This window comes from Drosophila tropicalis, unplaced genomic scaffold (assembly GCF_018151085.1).
Source record: "Drosophila tropicalis isolate 14030-0801.00 unplaced genomic scaffold, ASM1815108v1 contig_859, whole genome shotgun sequence".
Classification (NCBI taxonomy): Eukaryota; Metazoa; Arthropoda; class Insecta; order Diptera; family Drosophilidae; genus Drosophila; species Drosophila tropicalis.
This window is the reverse complement of record NW_027173353.1, coordinates 13,522,035-13,541,651: the sequence shown is the minus strand read 5'-3', so window position 1 is coordinate 13,541,651 and position 19,617 is coordinate 13,522,035. Positions and strand designations below refer to the sequence as shown.

General features: G+C 35.5%; 1 protein-coding gene across 1 annotated transcript in view; it reads right to left on the bottom strand.

Moving 5' to 3' along the window:
- The window catches only part of Cadps (calcium-dependent secretion activator 1), a 121,217-nt gene that overhangs the window by 24,642 nt on the left and 76,958 nt on the right, over window positions 1-19,617 (bottom strand). Inside the window, 4 exon segments of the mRNA XM_068296871.1 lie at window positions 441-608; window positions 1,085-1,226; window positions 1,782-1,938; window positions 3,992-4,204. Of these exon segments, the coding sequence (XP_068152972.1) occupies window positions 441-608; window positions 1,085-1,226; window positions 1,782-1,938; window positions 3,992-4,204 (680 nt within the window).

Here is a 19,617-nt window from a genome sequence, read left to right as displayed (position 1 = left end):
AATAGAATGGCAAATTATTTGCTCATTTTACTTTTTTGTACATCTGTCTATTTACAGTTACACAAAAAATTACACATACTACTTTGTACTATACTTTGTTTTCAATTAATATATGTATGCAACTATTAATTGCTATTGAAATCTTGAATTTCATTAACTAGAGCTATAAACATTAATTGAACAAGTGAATTACTAATTAACTATAACTAGAACGCATACAAAATGGGCAATATTATGTTTGCAGTTGCAATTACGCGTATTTCGTGATATGCGAATGCATGGGCTAATAGCAATGGCATTTTAAATACAAGTATGCGGAAAAAGAAGTATTAAGAAATGCATAATAATTGGTGAAAATTAGACGAATCCAAATGCAAAGGCAGTATGTAGTAAGCTAAGAACATGTATGGAATAATTGGGTAGGTGCTTCATTTAAAAACCTCATATCGTCTGCTGTAACAGCCACTGCGGATCGCCTGGGTAGCTTCGGAACATAGAAACTTATATGGTCTTTCTTGCCGCTGAGTAGTGCTGATGGGTTGAGTGCCGCTGTGTTGAGCGCCTGGGCTGCATTATTAAGTGCCGCAGGGTTCAAAGCAGCGTTTATCCTAAAGTTTCACAGAAAGGAGATTACAAGATATGAGGATCGTTGAAAATGCAGGAATGAAATATGAATCGAGTGAATTTGCACTGCTAAAATTATTCAGCTAATCGATAGGAAAATTTAAATAAATTTCTAAAGAAATATTCCTTTATACCCTACAAAACAAACAGTTATTCGTTCAAAAGTGTTTAGTAGCCCTTTCTGGTACCTGAAATGCTTAAAATCGCATTTTTTATCAAGAGCCAATAAGTAAATAAATATTTGTCTGAATTAATTGGAATGAATACCGTAATAAGCCAAATTCAAAAAAGGTTGTGAAAGCTTATGTATTTATACACAGTGCACCCAAAAATAAACGATTTAAATTAAAATTGAATTGAAATAGTATTCACTTAATGCCCAGCAATGTATGTATGGGTATGAAGTATGCTTAAGTGTTTTTGTGTTTCTGTGTTTTCTCAGATTATTTGCATTACTTACCCTTTGCTTTCCCAGCGTTCCTTCTCAAAGCCTTTATGAATTGATTGGGCTATAGAAGATTCCATAAGATCCACATAACGCACAACCAATGGCGCAAATGTATCTCTGAGGTGTTGATGGAAGCGCCCGTTTCGCAAATTATCTTAAATATATGATAAAAGGTTAAGTAACTAAAAATGTTACATAAAATAAGGTCTTAAGTTTTCCTTCCTAGAGGAATGGGGCTAATGAAATGGCAGAGTTTGTATACACTGGCAATTTTACTGTTACTCTTTTTTTAACCAAAGGCGTCAAAGTAAACAAAAATTTAATTTAAAAAGTTCAATTTCCGTGAAGGAACAACTACTTTACTACTTTATCGTTTGTTTATATGACAGCTAATTAAAATAGATATCCGAATTTGATCGAAATTGTCATAATTATAGTTTATGTGCGATAGACAAGTCAATAACTTAGTTTCGTGATAGACCCATTAGTTGCAAAAAGTTTTTCTGATTAATAGATGTAATATATTGTCTTCCCTTCATAATAAAATTTGACATAGTAATTCCCTTTAAACTAAACACACGAATCTCAATATTTATAAAAATGGCGTCAAAAATAAAGAAAACCTCCGACGTTTTTCAAGTTTATCTCCCCAATAATAAAAGGGCTCTTCAATACAAATCATGAATTGTTTATCTAGAACTCGACTTACCATCCACTCTTAAGTAATCATTCAGAATTTGAAATAAAGGAAATGAATCCCATGTATCTGGCGCTTGCTCTGATAGCACTCGATCCATGTCAACAGCGAAAAGAGACCAAAATATTTCAGCATGTTCAACAAGCAGGTCGCTGAACCAAGCAAAAGCCTAAAGTGAAAATAACGTTGAGAGTAAAAAAAATTAAGTTTAAAATTTCACATTAAAATGGTTTTCTTTACTTTCCCAATCGGCAAAAGGTATGTCATATAAATTTCACGGACAATGGCCTTACAACCGTTTTAAAAGGATAATATAATGAATCTAAAAAATGAAGCGAACTGCTTTATTTATTATTTATTTTCTTTTCAGTTTTTAACATCACCGACACACAATTTGTACTGAATAATTGCACGCTACAAATTTTCGTTTATAGTTCATTTAACGATGCAATAATATAAGGTAAGCAAAATAAAAGCTTTCTTATTTTTAAAGGTGCTTGCAACGTACATGGCATGCATTGACGAGGTTGATTATAAATCATTGTCTACAAATACTTTACAAAAAAAAAAAAAATTGTATATTATGTAGCAAACGGCATTATACAAAATTATACAAAAATACACAGTATCTTTATAAAGAGTAAACAATTATATCTATTTGCAAAGAATATAAATAATACAAACTTTTAAACAAATTTTACGAAAATTGTTTATTCAAGTCAGAAACTACAATATATAAAGTTATAACACAAAAACTATATTGTACTTTTTTAAATTCAGAACAAATAAAGCATTCACAATATCTACCGCCTAAAGAAAATGATTATTTTTGAAATATAAAGACGTGCAATATAAAGTGCAAGGTAAAAAAATCTTGTTCTAAGTAACAGTTAGACAATTATTTTTGTTGCGACTGATTGCTGATGATTTTTTAATTTTATGAACAATTTCATGCATTGAAATTAAGTTTTCCACTATAAAACAAAATGGTAAACATCTTGGGAAAGGACAACTGATATTTTTAAATATTCGTCCCATGTACATACGTCGTTAATAATAAACGAAAATGAACATAATTTCCAAAATCTTGAAAATGTTAATTAAATGAAGTAGATGATTATTCTGTTCTGTTCTAACTTTAAAAAATGTTGATAGTTATTTCCAACTAAAACTTTTTAAATTAAATCTTATATTTATATTCACATATGTATATGTACATATGTATATAGCCGGTTCTTTGTTGAACGGAGCAGGACTGTTTCCAAAAGTGTTTGAAAGTAATTCCAGTGGAGGGTCTTATCATATTGGTTAACATAAAAATTTACAATAACTTCTCAAAAAAAAAAAAAAAAAAAATCCAATTAAAATTTTTGGTGTAACGCATTTAGGGTACCTGAAGAGGTACTACCATAGATTAAAAATATTCATAATAAGGTATTTATTTATATTTTTTTCTAATTTACCATAAATTTTATGGAATTTATTCTATTTATTCCCCTTGCAGAGGGTATTATAAAATTGGTCCGATGTTTCTTGTTTAAATTTGTCCGACTTTAAACTGTTTAAAGACATCATTAGTAGAAATCTTTTAAAAATCCACTCGGGGATCCAATCGGGGATTTAGGATACAGCCTTGTTCCGGTTGATAAAGAACGGTATAGTTATATATCTATATGTATATATGTACATCTACACATATTTATAAAAATATATACTTATTAGTAATTAGTTGAGTGGTTAATAATTAAACTCCTATGCGATGCTGAAGTGGAAAGCTTTTATGGTTGCATGTGCGAGTGTAATTGGTTTCAGTTTGATTTATACCATAAATGAACACATTAATAACAGCGTTTCGAATTTAAAGAAAAATAGATTGGAAATATTAATACACAAATTACCCAAGCAAATTATACAGTTTTTTTGAGGAATGTTTTCTAAATTGATCGTATGATTTTTATTAGAGCGATTGTAAATTTTCAATTTCAGCTTTGTTGTCAGCAAAGAAGTCGTGTGCGCTTACATTGCATTTACAGCCATTTAAAACAGATTGGAAAAACTACCAAAAAACTAGTCAAATAGTTCGACCTTAAGTATTTAGCCTTGTGAACTTATATACCAATCTATTTTACCTGACGCCGATTAATGTGCAATGTATCAATGTCTCGAGTATTTTAAAATATAAGTGATTTTTAGTTCATATCTGTTTCAACTGGAGTACATGCCGTTGGTACTGGCGATGTGTAGACAGCATGTGTGGGCATACAGTATTTGAATGGTGCTGATCCATCGGTAGAACCTCCTCTTACTCCAGGATCCAATGTTGCCCTGTTCGCCTGATCTCCCGAGCCTGTGGATACATTTGATGTCTCGCCGGTGCTGTGTTCTTCTGCATCTTCACCAACTTCCTTAATAGTTTTCTTATCCACTTTGCGCAGCTAGATGGATCAGGCATATAAATACACACATACGTACTCATATATATATATATATATGTATATAGTATTACAATTGTATTTTTGTAAGAAGTATGAAAACTATCTTTGGTATTTTAGTAAGGAATTTTTAATTAGTTCGATAACGCAGAGGGTGTTTTAATTTTGGTCAAATAGTTGTACTACGCGAACTGAAATTTTCTATCAAATGTGAAGTTTTTCAAAAACAACAGTGAAAATCGTTTGCCAATTATTATAATTTTTTTTTTTTTTTTTTTTTGAGTAACTGCACTATTTTAAATTTATAATTTATTTTCGATATGGTATTGTAGATATTCTGATTTAATAGTTTATTTTAAGCAACAATTTAATTGTTGTAAAATCAGTTGTTACTAAATCATTAAATGGTAGGTATAATAAGGCGTGTTTTAGGAATATACAACATATACTCCAATTTTAACATTTAAATATTCTAAAAACCTAACGACTAAAACTAAAATACCCTCTAAAAGTTTTAAATAAAATCTTCCTTCTTCATAAGATATTATAGCTATAGGTAACTTATGAGCTTAGTTTTAAAAGGTACGAACATGTTTTCTGTGTATCTGAATTAATACTAATTGTGATATATATTTTTAAAATAGGTAAATGTTTTTCTGCGTCCAGTTCAGCATCCCACGATGTTTTTTTATACTAATGTGAACAGTGGAAAATAGAAAAATATTTTCCTACGTATGTATGTATATCGCTCGGTTAAAAAAATACATATTTACATCAATTCCTAAATGACTGAATTTTAAAATCATATTACACAATAAATCACCTATGTAAAACGTAAAAACTAGTGGTGTTACATACCGTGTAAGTATAGGGTACATATACAGCAATATAAATAAATTTTGGCATGTGGATTGGTAGAAAAACTTATAACACATACAAACACGTATAATAAATACATATAGCAATCATAAGAGTATGATACGCAGTCGGTTAAAACGGATTATTCAAAAATTTAAAAGTTGACATTACGATAGAAAACGTATTTTAAGATATTGCCCTATAACAGTGTAGATTTCAATTTGTGAATATGACCAGTACATACTTATGTATTATATGTACATATGTACATATGTATATGCATATACAAAGAAACAGCTTCAGTTGTTGAAAATAGGATTTAACATAGTTGTTTTTAACATAAGAAACCTCAAGTAGCTTGTCTTTCTTTTTATTTATTTCTGGAAAATTTGATCTTTTTTCTAATGTAATTATACCCTTGCAAAAAGGGTATATTAATTAAGTGTGCAACGTACATAGAAGGAAGCCTTTCCGACCATCTAAAGGATCAGCGCAAACTCCTCCTAGACCGTGGGAGCTACAGATTTGAAATTTCGCATGTAGGCTTTTATATACTGCACGGATTGTATATCTCCGATTCAGCCGGATCGGACCACTATATCATATAGCTCCAATACAAACGGCAAAATCACGAAGAGTGACTTTCCCAATAACTTCGTTTTTTTCTTTGCTAATGCCGTGAAATTTAACATTGGTTAGTTTCTTACACGACTATTAACGACTGTGCCAAATTTGATCAAGATCGGGAGACTATATCATATAGCTCCCATAGAAATGATCGGTCGAAAACAGTGACTTTTGTCAATAACTTTGTTATTTGGAATGCTAAGATTGTAAGGCCGTCCATTAGATTTTTTAAATAAAACGTTTGACGGGACATTACCGTTTGTATGGGAGATATATGTAGATACATACATTCGATCTGGCTGAATCTGAAGCCTATGTACATGCAAAATTTAAGCTGTGTAGCTCTAGTCTCGACATGCTCATCAAAAATATGTACATATACCTAATATGGTCGTAGATGTTTCGTTTTATGCGTTGCACACTTCTGACCAAAATTAATATACCCTTTCTAGCAGGTTCTCTCTCTCTCTCTCTCTCTCTCTGACCATTCTGGCATTTTTCTCAAAATGCCATCAAGTTGTCCTAAAGCCCAACTAGCGCCAACCAAATTCCAATCGAGAGACGTGGCAGCTCACCACCTATGAACGGCGAACAGGATTTCTCAGGTCACGATCTGAAGCAATTACCCAGACAAACATCACCACGTCAGGGCGACACCAATAAAGACGACGCCTTGAAGCAACAAACGGTAAATTCATGCGAATTCTCGTCGATCCGACGACTGTTTGAACATCTACAGCAGAGGTAGGCACAAAGAGAGGCAGCTCAAACTGTCAGTGTACGTTGCTTTACACTGCTCAAAATAAAAATTGACAAAATTTCGCCTCAAATCAAGAAAACGACTACAGCAGACAATATGATGCAAGACAAACAGAAACCAGAGGGTCGGGGCTAACTTCGACCGCGTCAAAGTTTGTATACCCTTGCAACTTTTTGGTAACTCTTTCCTTACCTATTAGCCACCAATGTGGAAGAACGTTTTATCTAAAAAGGCTTATGTTTGCGAAGGAATGGCCTACAATCATAGGAAATAACGAAGATATTGATCAAAGTCACTGTTTTCCACCGATCGTTCCTATGGGAGCTATATGATATAGTCACCCGATCTTTATCAAATTCGACACAGTCATTAACAGATATATTAAATTAAGAAATGTTTAATTTGAAAACAATCACGTTAAAAGTAACGAAGTTATTTATAAAAGTCACTGTTTTCGCCCGATCGTTCCTATGGGAGCTATATGATATAGGCATCAGATCTTTATCAAACTTGGCACAGTCATTAACAGATATACTAAACTAACAAATGTTTAATTTGAAAGCAATCGCGTAAAAGTAACGAAGTTATTTACAAAATCCGATCTTGATCAAATTTGGCACAGTCGTTTATAAGCGTAATAAACTCTCTAATATTATATTTCACGATAATAACATAAAAAATAACAAAGTTATTGAGAAAAGTCACTGTTCGTGACTTTGTGGTTTGTATGTGAGCTATATGATATAGTGGTCCGATCCGGCACTATAACATATAGCTCCCATACAAACCCCAAAGTCACGAACAGTGACTTTTCTCAATAACTTCGTTATTTTCTATGTTATTATCGTGAAACTAATATTAGAGAGTTTATTACGCTTATAAACGACTGTGCCAAATTTGATAAAGATCGGGTGACTATATCATATAGCTCCCATAGAAACGATCGGTGGAAAACAGTGACTTTGATCAATATCTTCGTTATTTCCTATGATTGTAGGCCATTCTTTCGCAAACATAAGCCTTTTTAGATAAAATGTTCTTCCACATTGATGGCTAATAGGTAAGGAAAGAGTTACCAAAACAGTTGCAAGTGTATACAAACTTTGACGCGGTCGAAGTTAGCCCCGGCCCTCTGGTTTCATGTTTGTTCTCTCAACAAAGCGACATAAATCTGCTTGCGTCGAAATGCTGAGGGAAACTTTATCCACCCTCATGCTCTTGAGATTTTTGTGTGAGGACTTTGGCAGCCGTTCGGTTACACTCATACGAGGTGCCGAACGTGTTCGTCCCCCGGGAGATATGAGTGCCGGGCGCTGATCTACAGTTGTTGGTTCAAGGCCATAAACAAGCTCCCAAGGGATCTTCACAGAATTCGGGAAATAGTGGCGATGCCACCACCAATGCCAATAAGTATGGCAACTCGTCTGAGCCTACGATAACGATAGTGGCACCATCAGTAACTTGAAGTCTGGCAACTCCTTCATCGTTGCTCCAGGGATGGGTCTCGCTGGCCAAAGAAATTTTGTTTGACTTCAATGGCACATAAAAAATTGAGGAATATCGGCGAAGCTTATAACCTGAACGACAACCACTTGCGAACGCTCTTTATATGTAAAATGAAGGGAAATGCCCAGTCAATTCCGAACTTTCTCGCATTCGTGAGCCGAAAGCTGCTGCTTTGTGCGATCAGTTGATTACAGTCTTCGGTGAAAAGACTTCTAAATCTGAGATGCGTCGCTAATGCTGGCTTATGCTGGCTAGTCAAGTCAACATCGACGACGCACATATGTAGGTAGATTTTGCAAAATTAGGCGGCCAAAAGAACAAACTATTGATGCACATTGTTAGGAGATACTTCCGAGAAACTAACCTCACCATTCTCACCTTTCAAAATGGCGCCTGCTCCGAATTACAGGTAATCAAACTTCGATTATCATTCACAGTATTCATATTTAATTCTCGACGTTTTCCAAAGTCAATATTTATATTTGCAAAGTTACTATGACCAGATATGTATCTTTATGTGTTATGTAGTACTCACCAATTTTAAGAATGTTTTGCATACATTAGCATTGTTATAAAAGACCACATTTTTAGAGACAGATTTTTCTCAAAAAAAAAATTTCAAAGGGGCTTATAACTACTTTCCCTGTCCGTCCCTGTAATATTTCTTAATTTAATAATTTATGCATTGTTTCAATAATTATATGAAGTTATAGTTGGCCACCTATAGCCACCTATTCACGAAATATAGGTAGTCAAAGTTAGCCCATATTCAATAGAAAACCTTGCTATTTTAGTATTAAGTTAAAAAAAAATTAAATTTATGTATTTAAATAGGAAATTAATGTATTTTAATAGGAAACAATAATATTTAATTATTTTTTCCATTTAAAGTGTATTCTATTGAAAAAATGTTTTTGGCCGCCTAATTTTGCAAAATCTACTGCGGTTCAATGCAACACTGGGCAGCCAAATGCCTTGCCAAGATGCGCTATTCGAGTAAGGACGACTTTCCAGAGCCTGGCGGAACAGCCAGGAGCAGCGGCCCAAATGATGACGCCTACCCAAGCAGAATCCATGTCCATATAACCCAGGACAACAACAATTATGTAAGAAGATTTAATTTCGTAGACATTGCTTATCATTCTATTATTGTAGCGTGCCTCGTAGACTCGGGGAGTTCAATCTCTATAACTAAGAAGTTCCTACCCATCGAAGCGGAAATATATTCAGTCGATACACCCTTTCAAGGCATTAATGAAAGCCAACTAATTGTTTTTGGAAAAATACCATCAGGCGTCCTACGGAAATCACTGTCAGTTTCAATTTCGCACGGAATCCGAATCGCTTCAAAAACTAGGTGACACAGAACCTCGAGAGATTTTTTTTTTAACATAGTAGGGTTGTTATCATGTATCAATAAATTTTCCCAGCATTATTACATTTTTATAAAGCTTCATTAATAAATTATTTGAGACAGAAAAAAACTTAAACATTTGTTATATTGGTCAGATGTTTGTAACGCACAGAAATAGACGTTTCCGACCCCATAAAGTATATATATTTTTGATCAGCATGAGAAGCTGAGCTATGTATGTATGTCCGTCTGTTCGTCTATCAGTCTGTCCGTCGGTGTGTATCCATATAACCCGGGTAAGATAAAATATAAAACGTTGGAAACTTCTGACCAATTTTAATATACCCGCTGTAACAGGCTCGCTATTTTTATAAAAAAAGGCTGTTTAAATGCTTTTTATAATAATAACACAGTATCTCGCTCACTCAAGCATATGCGCAGCCTAGCGCCCCCCACCAGCCAACGGCCAACTCCGGCCTTATGGAAAAATGTTGTCATGCATAAGTTGGTTTTTTTTTGTCCGATTTGGACATTTACTGGTATGTTTATAACCTTGCAAAAAGGGTATTTTAATTTTGGTCAGAAGTGTGCAACGCATAGAAGGAAGCATTTCCGCCCATATAAAATATATATATTCTTGATCAGCATGACGAGGCGAGTTCATATAGCCATGTCCGTCCGTCCGTCTGGATCAACGCAAACTTCCTGACTGTTAGAGCTACAGAGCTGAAATTTTGCATGTAGGCTTGTACATATATACTGCAGGGGTTGTATATCTCGGATTCAGCCGGATCGGACCACTATATCATATAGCTCTCATACAAACGCCAAAGTCACGAACAGTGACTTTTCTTGATAACTTCGTAGTTTTTTGAGCTTTTGTCGTGAATCTATTAGTGAGTCTATTATAGTTTTAAATGACTGTTCCAAATTTTATCAGGATCGGGTGACTATATCATATAGCTCCCATAGGAACGATCGGTCGAAAACTGTGACTTTGATCAATATCTTCGTTATTTTCTAGCTAAGATTGTAGGACTTTTTTTGCAAACTTTAGCCTTTTTAGAAAAAACGTTTTCCCACTTTAATGGCTATACGTAAGAAAAGTCACCAAAAAAATTTCAGGGGTATACAGGGTGGGCCATTTAAAGTGGAAGGATTTGTTTTTGCAATAGCAAAGTAGAATGTGGAATTTCAAAAACATTTTTTTGAAATTCATTTTTTTGTGTCCAAGGAGATTTGTTCTAACTACTCTTTGAATATGATAACTCGTAAATGACCGCCTCTAGCCTTGACCGCAAAATGTGCCCTTTTTTCGGCATTTCGCATCACTTTGCCCAACGTTTCGGCCGATATGGCAGCAATTTCTTGTCGGATATTGTCATTCAGCGCAGCCAGGGTCCTTGGTTTACCACTGTATACATTGGATTTTAAATATTACCATAAAAAAAGTCCGGGACGGCAAATCAGGTGATCTCGGTGGCCAGTCATAATAGCCGTTTTTCGATAATAATCTTACGGGGAACACTTCGCGCAATAAATTGGTCGTGACAGGCGCTGCCGTCCTGTTGGAACCAGTAATTATCCAATTCATTTTTATGAACAAATGGCAATAAAAAATCGGTAACCATTCCCGGTTACCGTTGCTCCATTTTCGTTTTCAAAGAAGTACGGGCCGATAACTTTATCGGCATAAATGCCACACCACACTGTAACTTTTTGGTCGTAAAGAGGTTGCGTTTTGATTAATTGAGGGTTCTCAGTAGCATAAAACCGACAATTTTGTTTATTACCTCCTCCATTCAAGTTGAAATGCGCCTGATGAGACATTATGATTTTTTGCCAAAAGCCAATCTCCGTGGACCTCAATAAATGAATTTAAAAACAAAATTTTTTTTTAATTCCACTTTTTACTTTGCAATTGCAAAAACAAATCCTTCTTCTTTAAATGGCCCACCCTGAATAAACTTTGACGAGGTGGAAGTTAACCCCGGCCGTCTGGTTCTGGATATTAATATAAAATTAAATTGTGCCAAATTTAATAGCATAAGGTAGATAATTACGGGAGACAATGGAGGGGCGTGTCAATATTTTCACACATTATAAATCTGCGCATTGATTAAGCAAATATACAAACTAAAAAGGGAGTCTCTAGCTAGAATATTGTTTGAGATAAACACTTTTTTTAAATTGCGAGGGCGGAAAGGGGCGTGGCAAAAATTTTTAATAAATTCGATTGCTTTACATACTATACGAGTCGGCATACCAAATTTGGTGGCTCTATCTGCTATCGTCTTGTTTTCATACGGACGGACGAACGGACAGATGGACATGGCTAGATGCACTCGGTCGTTGATACTGATTAAGAATAAATGTACATACCTTTTGGGGTCGGAAACGTCTCCTATGCGCTACAAACATGACCAATTTTATTAAACCATCTGCAAGGGTGTAATAATGCTAAGCAAACTGATGTCAGCAAAGCTTTTGATTTTGTTAATCATACTCTATTACTTTTTAATCTGAACGACATGGGGATCCACCTCTCTTCCTTTCTTTGGTTTGAGAATATCTAACAAATAGAATACAGAATGTACTTTTAAAGTCTTCTTATTCCAACTACAAGGTAGTCATTCCTCTGCTTTTCACACTATTCATTAACAATCTTCCATCAGTCATTATTCATTCGCGTGTGATTATGTATGGTGACGATGTCAAGCTTTGTCTCACTTTTAAAGAAATAGACTCACTTAGTCGGCTACAAGCTGATCTGAAAAATTGTTTATCTTGGTGCCAGTTTAATCTATTAAGTCTTAACAAAACTAAGATAATGACGTAACTCTCCTTAAGTAATCACATTTTTTCTAAGTAATAGTCCCTAAGAACGTCTTGATAGTAAGAATGATTTGGGCGTACTCATGGTCGCAAAGGCCATGGGTGTTCTGGGTTCATTAAAAGGTGGTCAGAAGAATTTGACGATGCATACACAACTTAAGTTCCATTTTAGAGTATGGATCTTGCATTTGGTCACCTCGCAGCTGACTAGACTTGACGCTTACATAGTGACGTGCATTAGACGGCTGCACTGCTCGGGCTATCCTGGTGTCGTAGGGGCCACTTGAACGCATAGTAAAGTCAGCGTCCGCTATTTATTCTATGTTTTTTTTACTTATATAAACGCAAATTAATATACCCTTTTTGCAAGGATATACATATAAACATTCTTTCTCATTGTTTATACCCTTGCAAAAAATTATATATTAATGTCAGAAGTATGCAACGGATAGAAGGAATCATCTTCTACCAAATCAACTATATATATTCTTGATCAGCACGACGATACGAGTTCAAATAGGCATGTCCGCTGTCCATCCGCCCGTCCTTCCGTCCATCTGGATCATCGCTAGACCTTGAGAGCTACAGAGAAATTTTACATGTAGGCTTGTATGCATAAATTGTATATCTCAGATTCAGCCGGATCGAACCACTATATCAAATAGCTGCCACACAGACGGTAAATTCACGAAAAGTGACTTCTCTTAATAACCACGGTTTATTCTGAGCTATTGAAAGTTAATATAATTAGATAAAACGTTTTCTACTTTGACGGCTATAGTTAAGAAAAGATTATCAAAATAAACTTGCAAGGATATGCAAACTTCGGAGCAGTCGAAGTTAGCCCCGGCCTTCTGGTTTAAAATTTTAAGGTACCTCATTTTTTTAGGCCGTCGATTAGACTTTTTAGACAAAACGGTAAGGAAAGATTAACAAAATAAAATTGCAAGGGTATACAAACTTCGTGATCCAAGGTAAAACCGGCCCTTTGTTTTTATACCCTTGCAGACGGTATTATAAAATTGGTCAGATGTTTGTAACGCACTGAAGGAGGCGTTTCCGACCCCACAAAGTATATATGTACATATATTCTTGATCAGCATGAGAAGCTGAGTCAATATAGCCATAACCGTCTGTCCGTTCGTGCGTATGCGTTTTACACAGCCGTCTCAAAAGCTATCGGGTTGAATTTTCTTTTTTTTTTCTGTGGTTTTTATTACCTGGAGCAGATCAAGTATGAAAATCTTGAGGATCGGATCACTATATAATTTAGTTGTATACGAAAAGTAGATGAAGGAGTTGGACTATCGCCATTTTACATATGTGATAATATTGGATATAAGACCTCAGATCCCAAAATTTGAATCTGATCGGATAAATAGAACACAATTTACAGTTAATATATGTACATAAATCGGCTCTGCTCAAACGCCGGCAGCGCTGCCAGCTGCCTACTACGTCATTGTTCAAACTTGGAATCAACAGAGCACGCGTATACACACACAGACGCAACGCTACATAAACTGTATGTATGTATATAAGTGCCTATCACACCATGCAGGGTAAGAAGAAGAATAGATGGAAATAATATTTGGAAGATTTCGTCTGTGCATCGAGTTACAGAAGAAGAGTTTGGAAGATGTAAAAGAAATATTATGGCCAAGGACTGCAAGGGTATATAAACTTGGGCACAGCCAATGCCAGCTTTTTATACCATACACCCATAGGATGAAATGGTATATTAAAGTCGCCAAAATGTATGTAACAGGCAGAAGGAAGCTTGTCCGACCCTATAAAGTATATATATTCTTGATCAGGATGAACAGCCGAGTCGATCTAGCCATGTCCGTCTGTCCGTCCGTCCGTCCGTATGAACACGCAGATCTCGGAGACTATAAGAGCTAGAGCCACCAAATTTGGTATGTATACTCGTGTATTATGTACATATATAGAGTTAATTGGAATTTCGGCCACGCCCCCTTAGGCCCCCAGGAATCACATAAAACTATTTTTCTTAAAAAGTATAACAGCTAGAGACATCAAATTTAGTTTGTATACCCGTTTAGTTAGCGCGCAGAAATTAATTGTTCAAACTTTTTGCCACGCCCCCAGAAATCACATAAAACTGTTTTTCTTAAAAAGTATAACAGCTAGAGACATCAAATTTAGTATGCAGACTAGTTTAATAGACGCGCAGGAACTGGCTATTTAAACATTTTGCCACGCCCACTTCCGCCCCCGCAAATTAAACAAAACTGATTTTATCAAAAACTAACAAAGCTAAAGTCACCAAATTTAGTATGTATACTGGCATAGTATGCGCGGAGAATTTAGATATTTTCACATTTTGCCATGCCCATTTCCGCCTCCATAATTTAGAAAAAAACGATTTCCTCCTTTAGTTTTTTGACTATCGCATTCAAATTCGGCAGACTAATTAATCTTATCTATTTCTACAAAACTACCAAAACTACCATTTTATTGAAATCGGACTAGAAACATGCAAAATATGCGTATGAACGTATTTTACTAAGCCGTCAGAATTGGCCGTTGGCTAATAGCGGCGCTAAAGTGCTCGTGTGTTCGTAGAGTGAGCGAGATAGCACATACTATGAAACATGTAAAAACAATTTAATAAACATACATTTAGTTTTCGAAATTTGAAATATTTGTTTCACCTGGTGTATAGTATACCCAAATCGACGAGTCGACTTACTTGCTTCATTATATATTTTTTTGCACAAAGTGGGTTTCTAATATTTTGTGTTTCCACCTTTACCGTTACCAACCAGGCTGGATTAGATTGAATGGAATTTAGATTGGAGCAAAGTCAGTTGTTAATTTTGACAAAAATTATCCTATCTATGTATATGATAGGAGGGATATTCGGTCTTCATCGATTGTTCTTTTTCCCTTGATGAATGACCCATGGGTACGAAATAATCCTTTTACCAAATTATAAACCTTTTTTCTGAACACTTTATAAGATTGAGCCAATTGCGATGCTGAAATACCACTTATAAACTTTGTAACGATCTCAAACAGTGTTTCAATAATTGCCTCTTCTGTTTTCGCCATTTTAATACTTCGTTTCCGAATAATCAATCTTAATATTTTAATTGGTACTTTTTTATTCCAATGAAGGCAAACACAACTTAATTCTGGAAACTAAGGTGAAAGAATAAGAGCACATCTACATTGTGAACATTTTTTTGTAGCAATAAATAACTGTGTATATAGTTTTAACAACTGTATATTATTTGTTAATTTGCTTATAATTATCTCTACATACCGGATTTTTTATATTTTTCATCTTCATTGTATTCTTGAATGATCAAGCTTCAAAACATAGAATGTTTCGTTGTTGTAATTCACTTACAAATACTTTTGACCACTCCTGTATGTAGCTTGTGGTTTTGAAAATGCCTTCTTTCTTTACGCTACAAACATCTGAACAATTTTGTAACACCCTTTATAAATTTAAATGTCTGAGCACATTAAACAAACAATTTAATATATTGAATATATTGTCACTGGTTAACTTCATCACCGCTTTCTCATTATACATCATTATTGAGAAATTCATTGGATGTGAACTTCGACATGGACACATGGATCTTTAAGGGGGAAAAAGGCTTTAAAAAATGTTTTTTTTAAATGTTTAAAAATGTTTTTTTTTAATTTTAAGCATTTGAAGAATTTGCTTTAAGTTAAGTAAATCAGAAAAAAACAGACAAAGATATATATGGTATACGTATACCATGCAGGTGAAACAAATATTTTAAATTTTCCATGTCTCACTTCTAGAAACACACGTGCTCTCTAGCTCCTCCACTGTCCCACGGCCAACTTCGGCCTTTTGGATAGCGTAGGTGGCAAAAATTTTAGATAATCATAATCTGCACAAATACTAAACAAATTTAAGCACCAAATTTGGTGAAATGTGAGAAAATCAGTTTTATTTAATTTGCGGAGGCGGAAATTGGCGTGGCGAAATTTTTAACAATGAATTTCTGCGTAATAACCAAGCCGGTATATGTACCAAATTTAATGTCTCTAGCCGCTATACTTTTTAAGAAAAACAGTTTTATGATAATTTTGGAGGCGTAAGCCCGCATGGAAAGAAATTCCACTAAATCTATATATTTACACGAGTCTACATATCGAATTTGGTGGCTATATCTCTTATAGTCTCCGAGATCTACTGGTTCATATAGACCGACGGAGGGACATGCCTACGTCGACTCGGCTGTTGATCCTGATCAAGAATAAATATATTTTACGGGGTCAAAAAAGCTTACTTCTCCCTGCAACATACGTTTTGGTGACTTTAAAATACCATTTCACCCTATGGGTGCATGGTAAAAATACTTTAAATTAATTTTTTGACGAACAGCATTTGCCAAGTCGGAGAGCACTCTAGCGGGAAAACTATTTGACCGTTTTCAAATTTTTTTCACAAAATTCTACACATATGTATATATATAAGCAGCGTTTTTAAAAAAAATTTTTTTTTTAGAATTTAATATTAGTCAACAGTTTGGCTGAAAAACGAAATTTTTATTTCAAAACCGTGCCAAAAAAGAAATTCGAAAGAAACGGTTTGTCATTACCAGCGGATATCTTTTAGCTTTTAGAAGCAATTAAATTTTTTTGCTAGGATGATCCTGTTCCTCAGCACCGTAAACCATATTTAAATTGCTTCAGCAAATACGTATGTATATATACATACAAATGTCAATGTCAAATACATATTGTCACTCATCGAAGTCGGTCGTGTTTTTTTTTGCGCTCTCGTTTAATTTTTGTTTTTCATTCTTTCGTGAAGCTAATTTATAATATTCAATTTAAATTCATTGCCTTACTAATTCTTAATAAATCGCTATACTCATCGCGAAGTTTGCGTTAAATTTACAAACATTTATATAAATTTATAATCAAAACTTTAACAAACGAAAATATAATTTTGTTGTTGCGCTGCTTAGTTTTTGATTTCGTTCTATCTTTTGCTCCCACCCGCGCTCTCAATTTACAGTTCATAGTTTGCTTTTGTTTGTGTGGTGTTAATGCTCTCTATTCTTTTGTTTTCTCTTTTGATCGCGCTCGCGGCCGTTAACTTCGCGCTTGTGACAAGTTTTTGTTGTTGTGTGTTTTAATACAGATAAGTACAAATATTCTCTCTTTTTGTTTTCTCTTTCTAATTTGCATATTGCAGTTAGCTTTTGCCTTGGTTTGTATACGTCTCTCTTTACATACATACATATACAGTTGGCTGTGTGACAATGTAATGCACTTTAAATGTGCTGGTTACACAGTCAAGGTGCGGGACAGTATTGCACAGGGTGGCGGCCTTAAATGGGGCTGTGATTCGTGTCGTGGTTTGGAGCTCGAGATGCGAAGTTTTATGAAACGGACTGGGGAAGCGTTTAAAACCCTATCAGCTGGCGTTCATAAGCTCCAAGAGGAGCTTTTGGCGATGGAGGTTCGATTCAGAAGTTCTAAACTTTTGATTGAATCTCCGACGCGCAAGAGGGCCAGGTTTCAGGGCGCGTCCCTCAGTCCGTCGGCACTTTCGTCTCTACCAGTTCCGGCTTTCGACATTGACCCAATGTCACCAAATGTACAGCAGCTGATGTCGTTTAGGAGTCCGGCTTTGGCAGGTGTGGAGTCTCTTCCCATTTCCCCTGGAGACAGTATCCCACCTACTAACACGATATCGGTTGTAGTTTCCGAACCGTCCGGGCAAACATCCGTTTCCAGGAATATTGCCAATAAAGTAGTTACAAGAGGAGCTAGTAAAGTGCTGGCTGCTTCAGCTGTAGCCGCTACAGCTGTGCCTAGTATTCCTAGTTCCCTTGTTGTAGTTCCACTCAAAAAGCAAATTTTTATTTCGAGGCTTGATCCCAATACTACTTCTGAAGAAGTCATAGCCTACATCCAGGGCAAAGTTCAAGCACCAAACATTGCGGTGGAAAAGTTCCGTTTCTCATATACTCGGGACATTTCGTCCTTTAAAATAGGTGTCTCCCCAGATCTTTTTGGCCAAATATGTCATAAAGATTTTTGGCCGGAACACCTTGTTGTAAAAGAGTATACAATAAAAAAGAAGAATCGGCCTCCGATTAGTTTGCTACCTGCCTCTGTGAATAACGTTCCTTCCGGCTCGTCTGCACCTGTTGGCGAGTCAAAAAACTAATTTCGTCCCTAACTCTGGGACTCTATCAGAACGTACGGGGACTAAAGTCTAAACTGTCTAGACTCTATGTAGATAGTATTGCCTTTGACTTTCATATTCTTGCCTTTACTGAGACTTGGCTGAAGCCTGATATTGCTGATGCTTCAATTTTCCCCTCAAAATATTTAATATATAGACATGATCGGACTATCCGTAATGGTGGTGGCGTTTTGATCGCTGTTGACTCGGCGTTCTCGTCTCAAATTGTCCAGTCCTCCAATCAGGAGATTGAATTTGTTTGTGTTAAAATTTCGTTTAATTCTTTTTCTGCCTATATTACTTGTTCGTATATTCCACCACAGTCCGACTTGGCAGTATACACTCACCATTTGGAAGCTATTCAACTTATATCCTCATATCTCTCTGACAAAGACTTGCTCGTTGTTCTGGGAGATTTTAATTTACCTGAGATTGCCTGGACCCTCTCATTTGATTCTTTATTACTGTTGCCCTCCTTGTCACATTGTTTCATAGATGGTCTGCTTGAGTTGTCCCTAACTCAAATAAATCCTGTCCGGAATAGTCGTAACAGATCACTAGATCTGGTATTTGTGTTGGATTCTTCCAACTGCGATATTTCCAGGACTGATCCCTTAGTTATCCCCGAAGACAACTTTCATCCAACTCTGGATATAACCATTGACCTTCCTTTTGGTGTTATGTCTCGACATATTACTTGTTCGTATATTCCACCACAGTCCGACTTGGCAGTATACACTCACCATTTGGAAGCTATTCAACTTATATCCTCATATCTCTCTGACAAAGACTTGCTCGTTGTTCTGGGAGATTTTAATTTACCTGAGATTGCCTGGACCCTCTCATTTGATTCTTTATTACTGTTGCCCTCCTTGTCACATTGTTTCATAGATGGTCTGCTTGAGTTGTCCCTAACTCAAATAAATCCTGTCCGGAATAGTCGTAACAGATCACTAGATCTGGTATTTGTATTGGATTCTTCCAACTGCGATATTTCCAGGACTGATCCCTTAGTTATCCCCGAAGACAATTTTCATCCAACTCTGGATATAACCATTGACCTTCCTTTTGGTGTTATGTCTCGACATAATAACTCGATGCCTCCAACCCGATGTTTTCGAAAGACAAACTTTACTAAACTTAAAAAACTTTTGTTAACTAATGATTGGACATATCTGTATACTTGCACGGATATGGACTCGGCCATTTCTGTATTCTATAAAACTCTTGAGTCTTTCTTTGATGTTTGTGTCCCGCGTGTG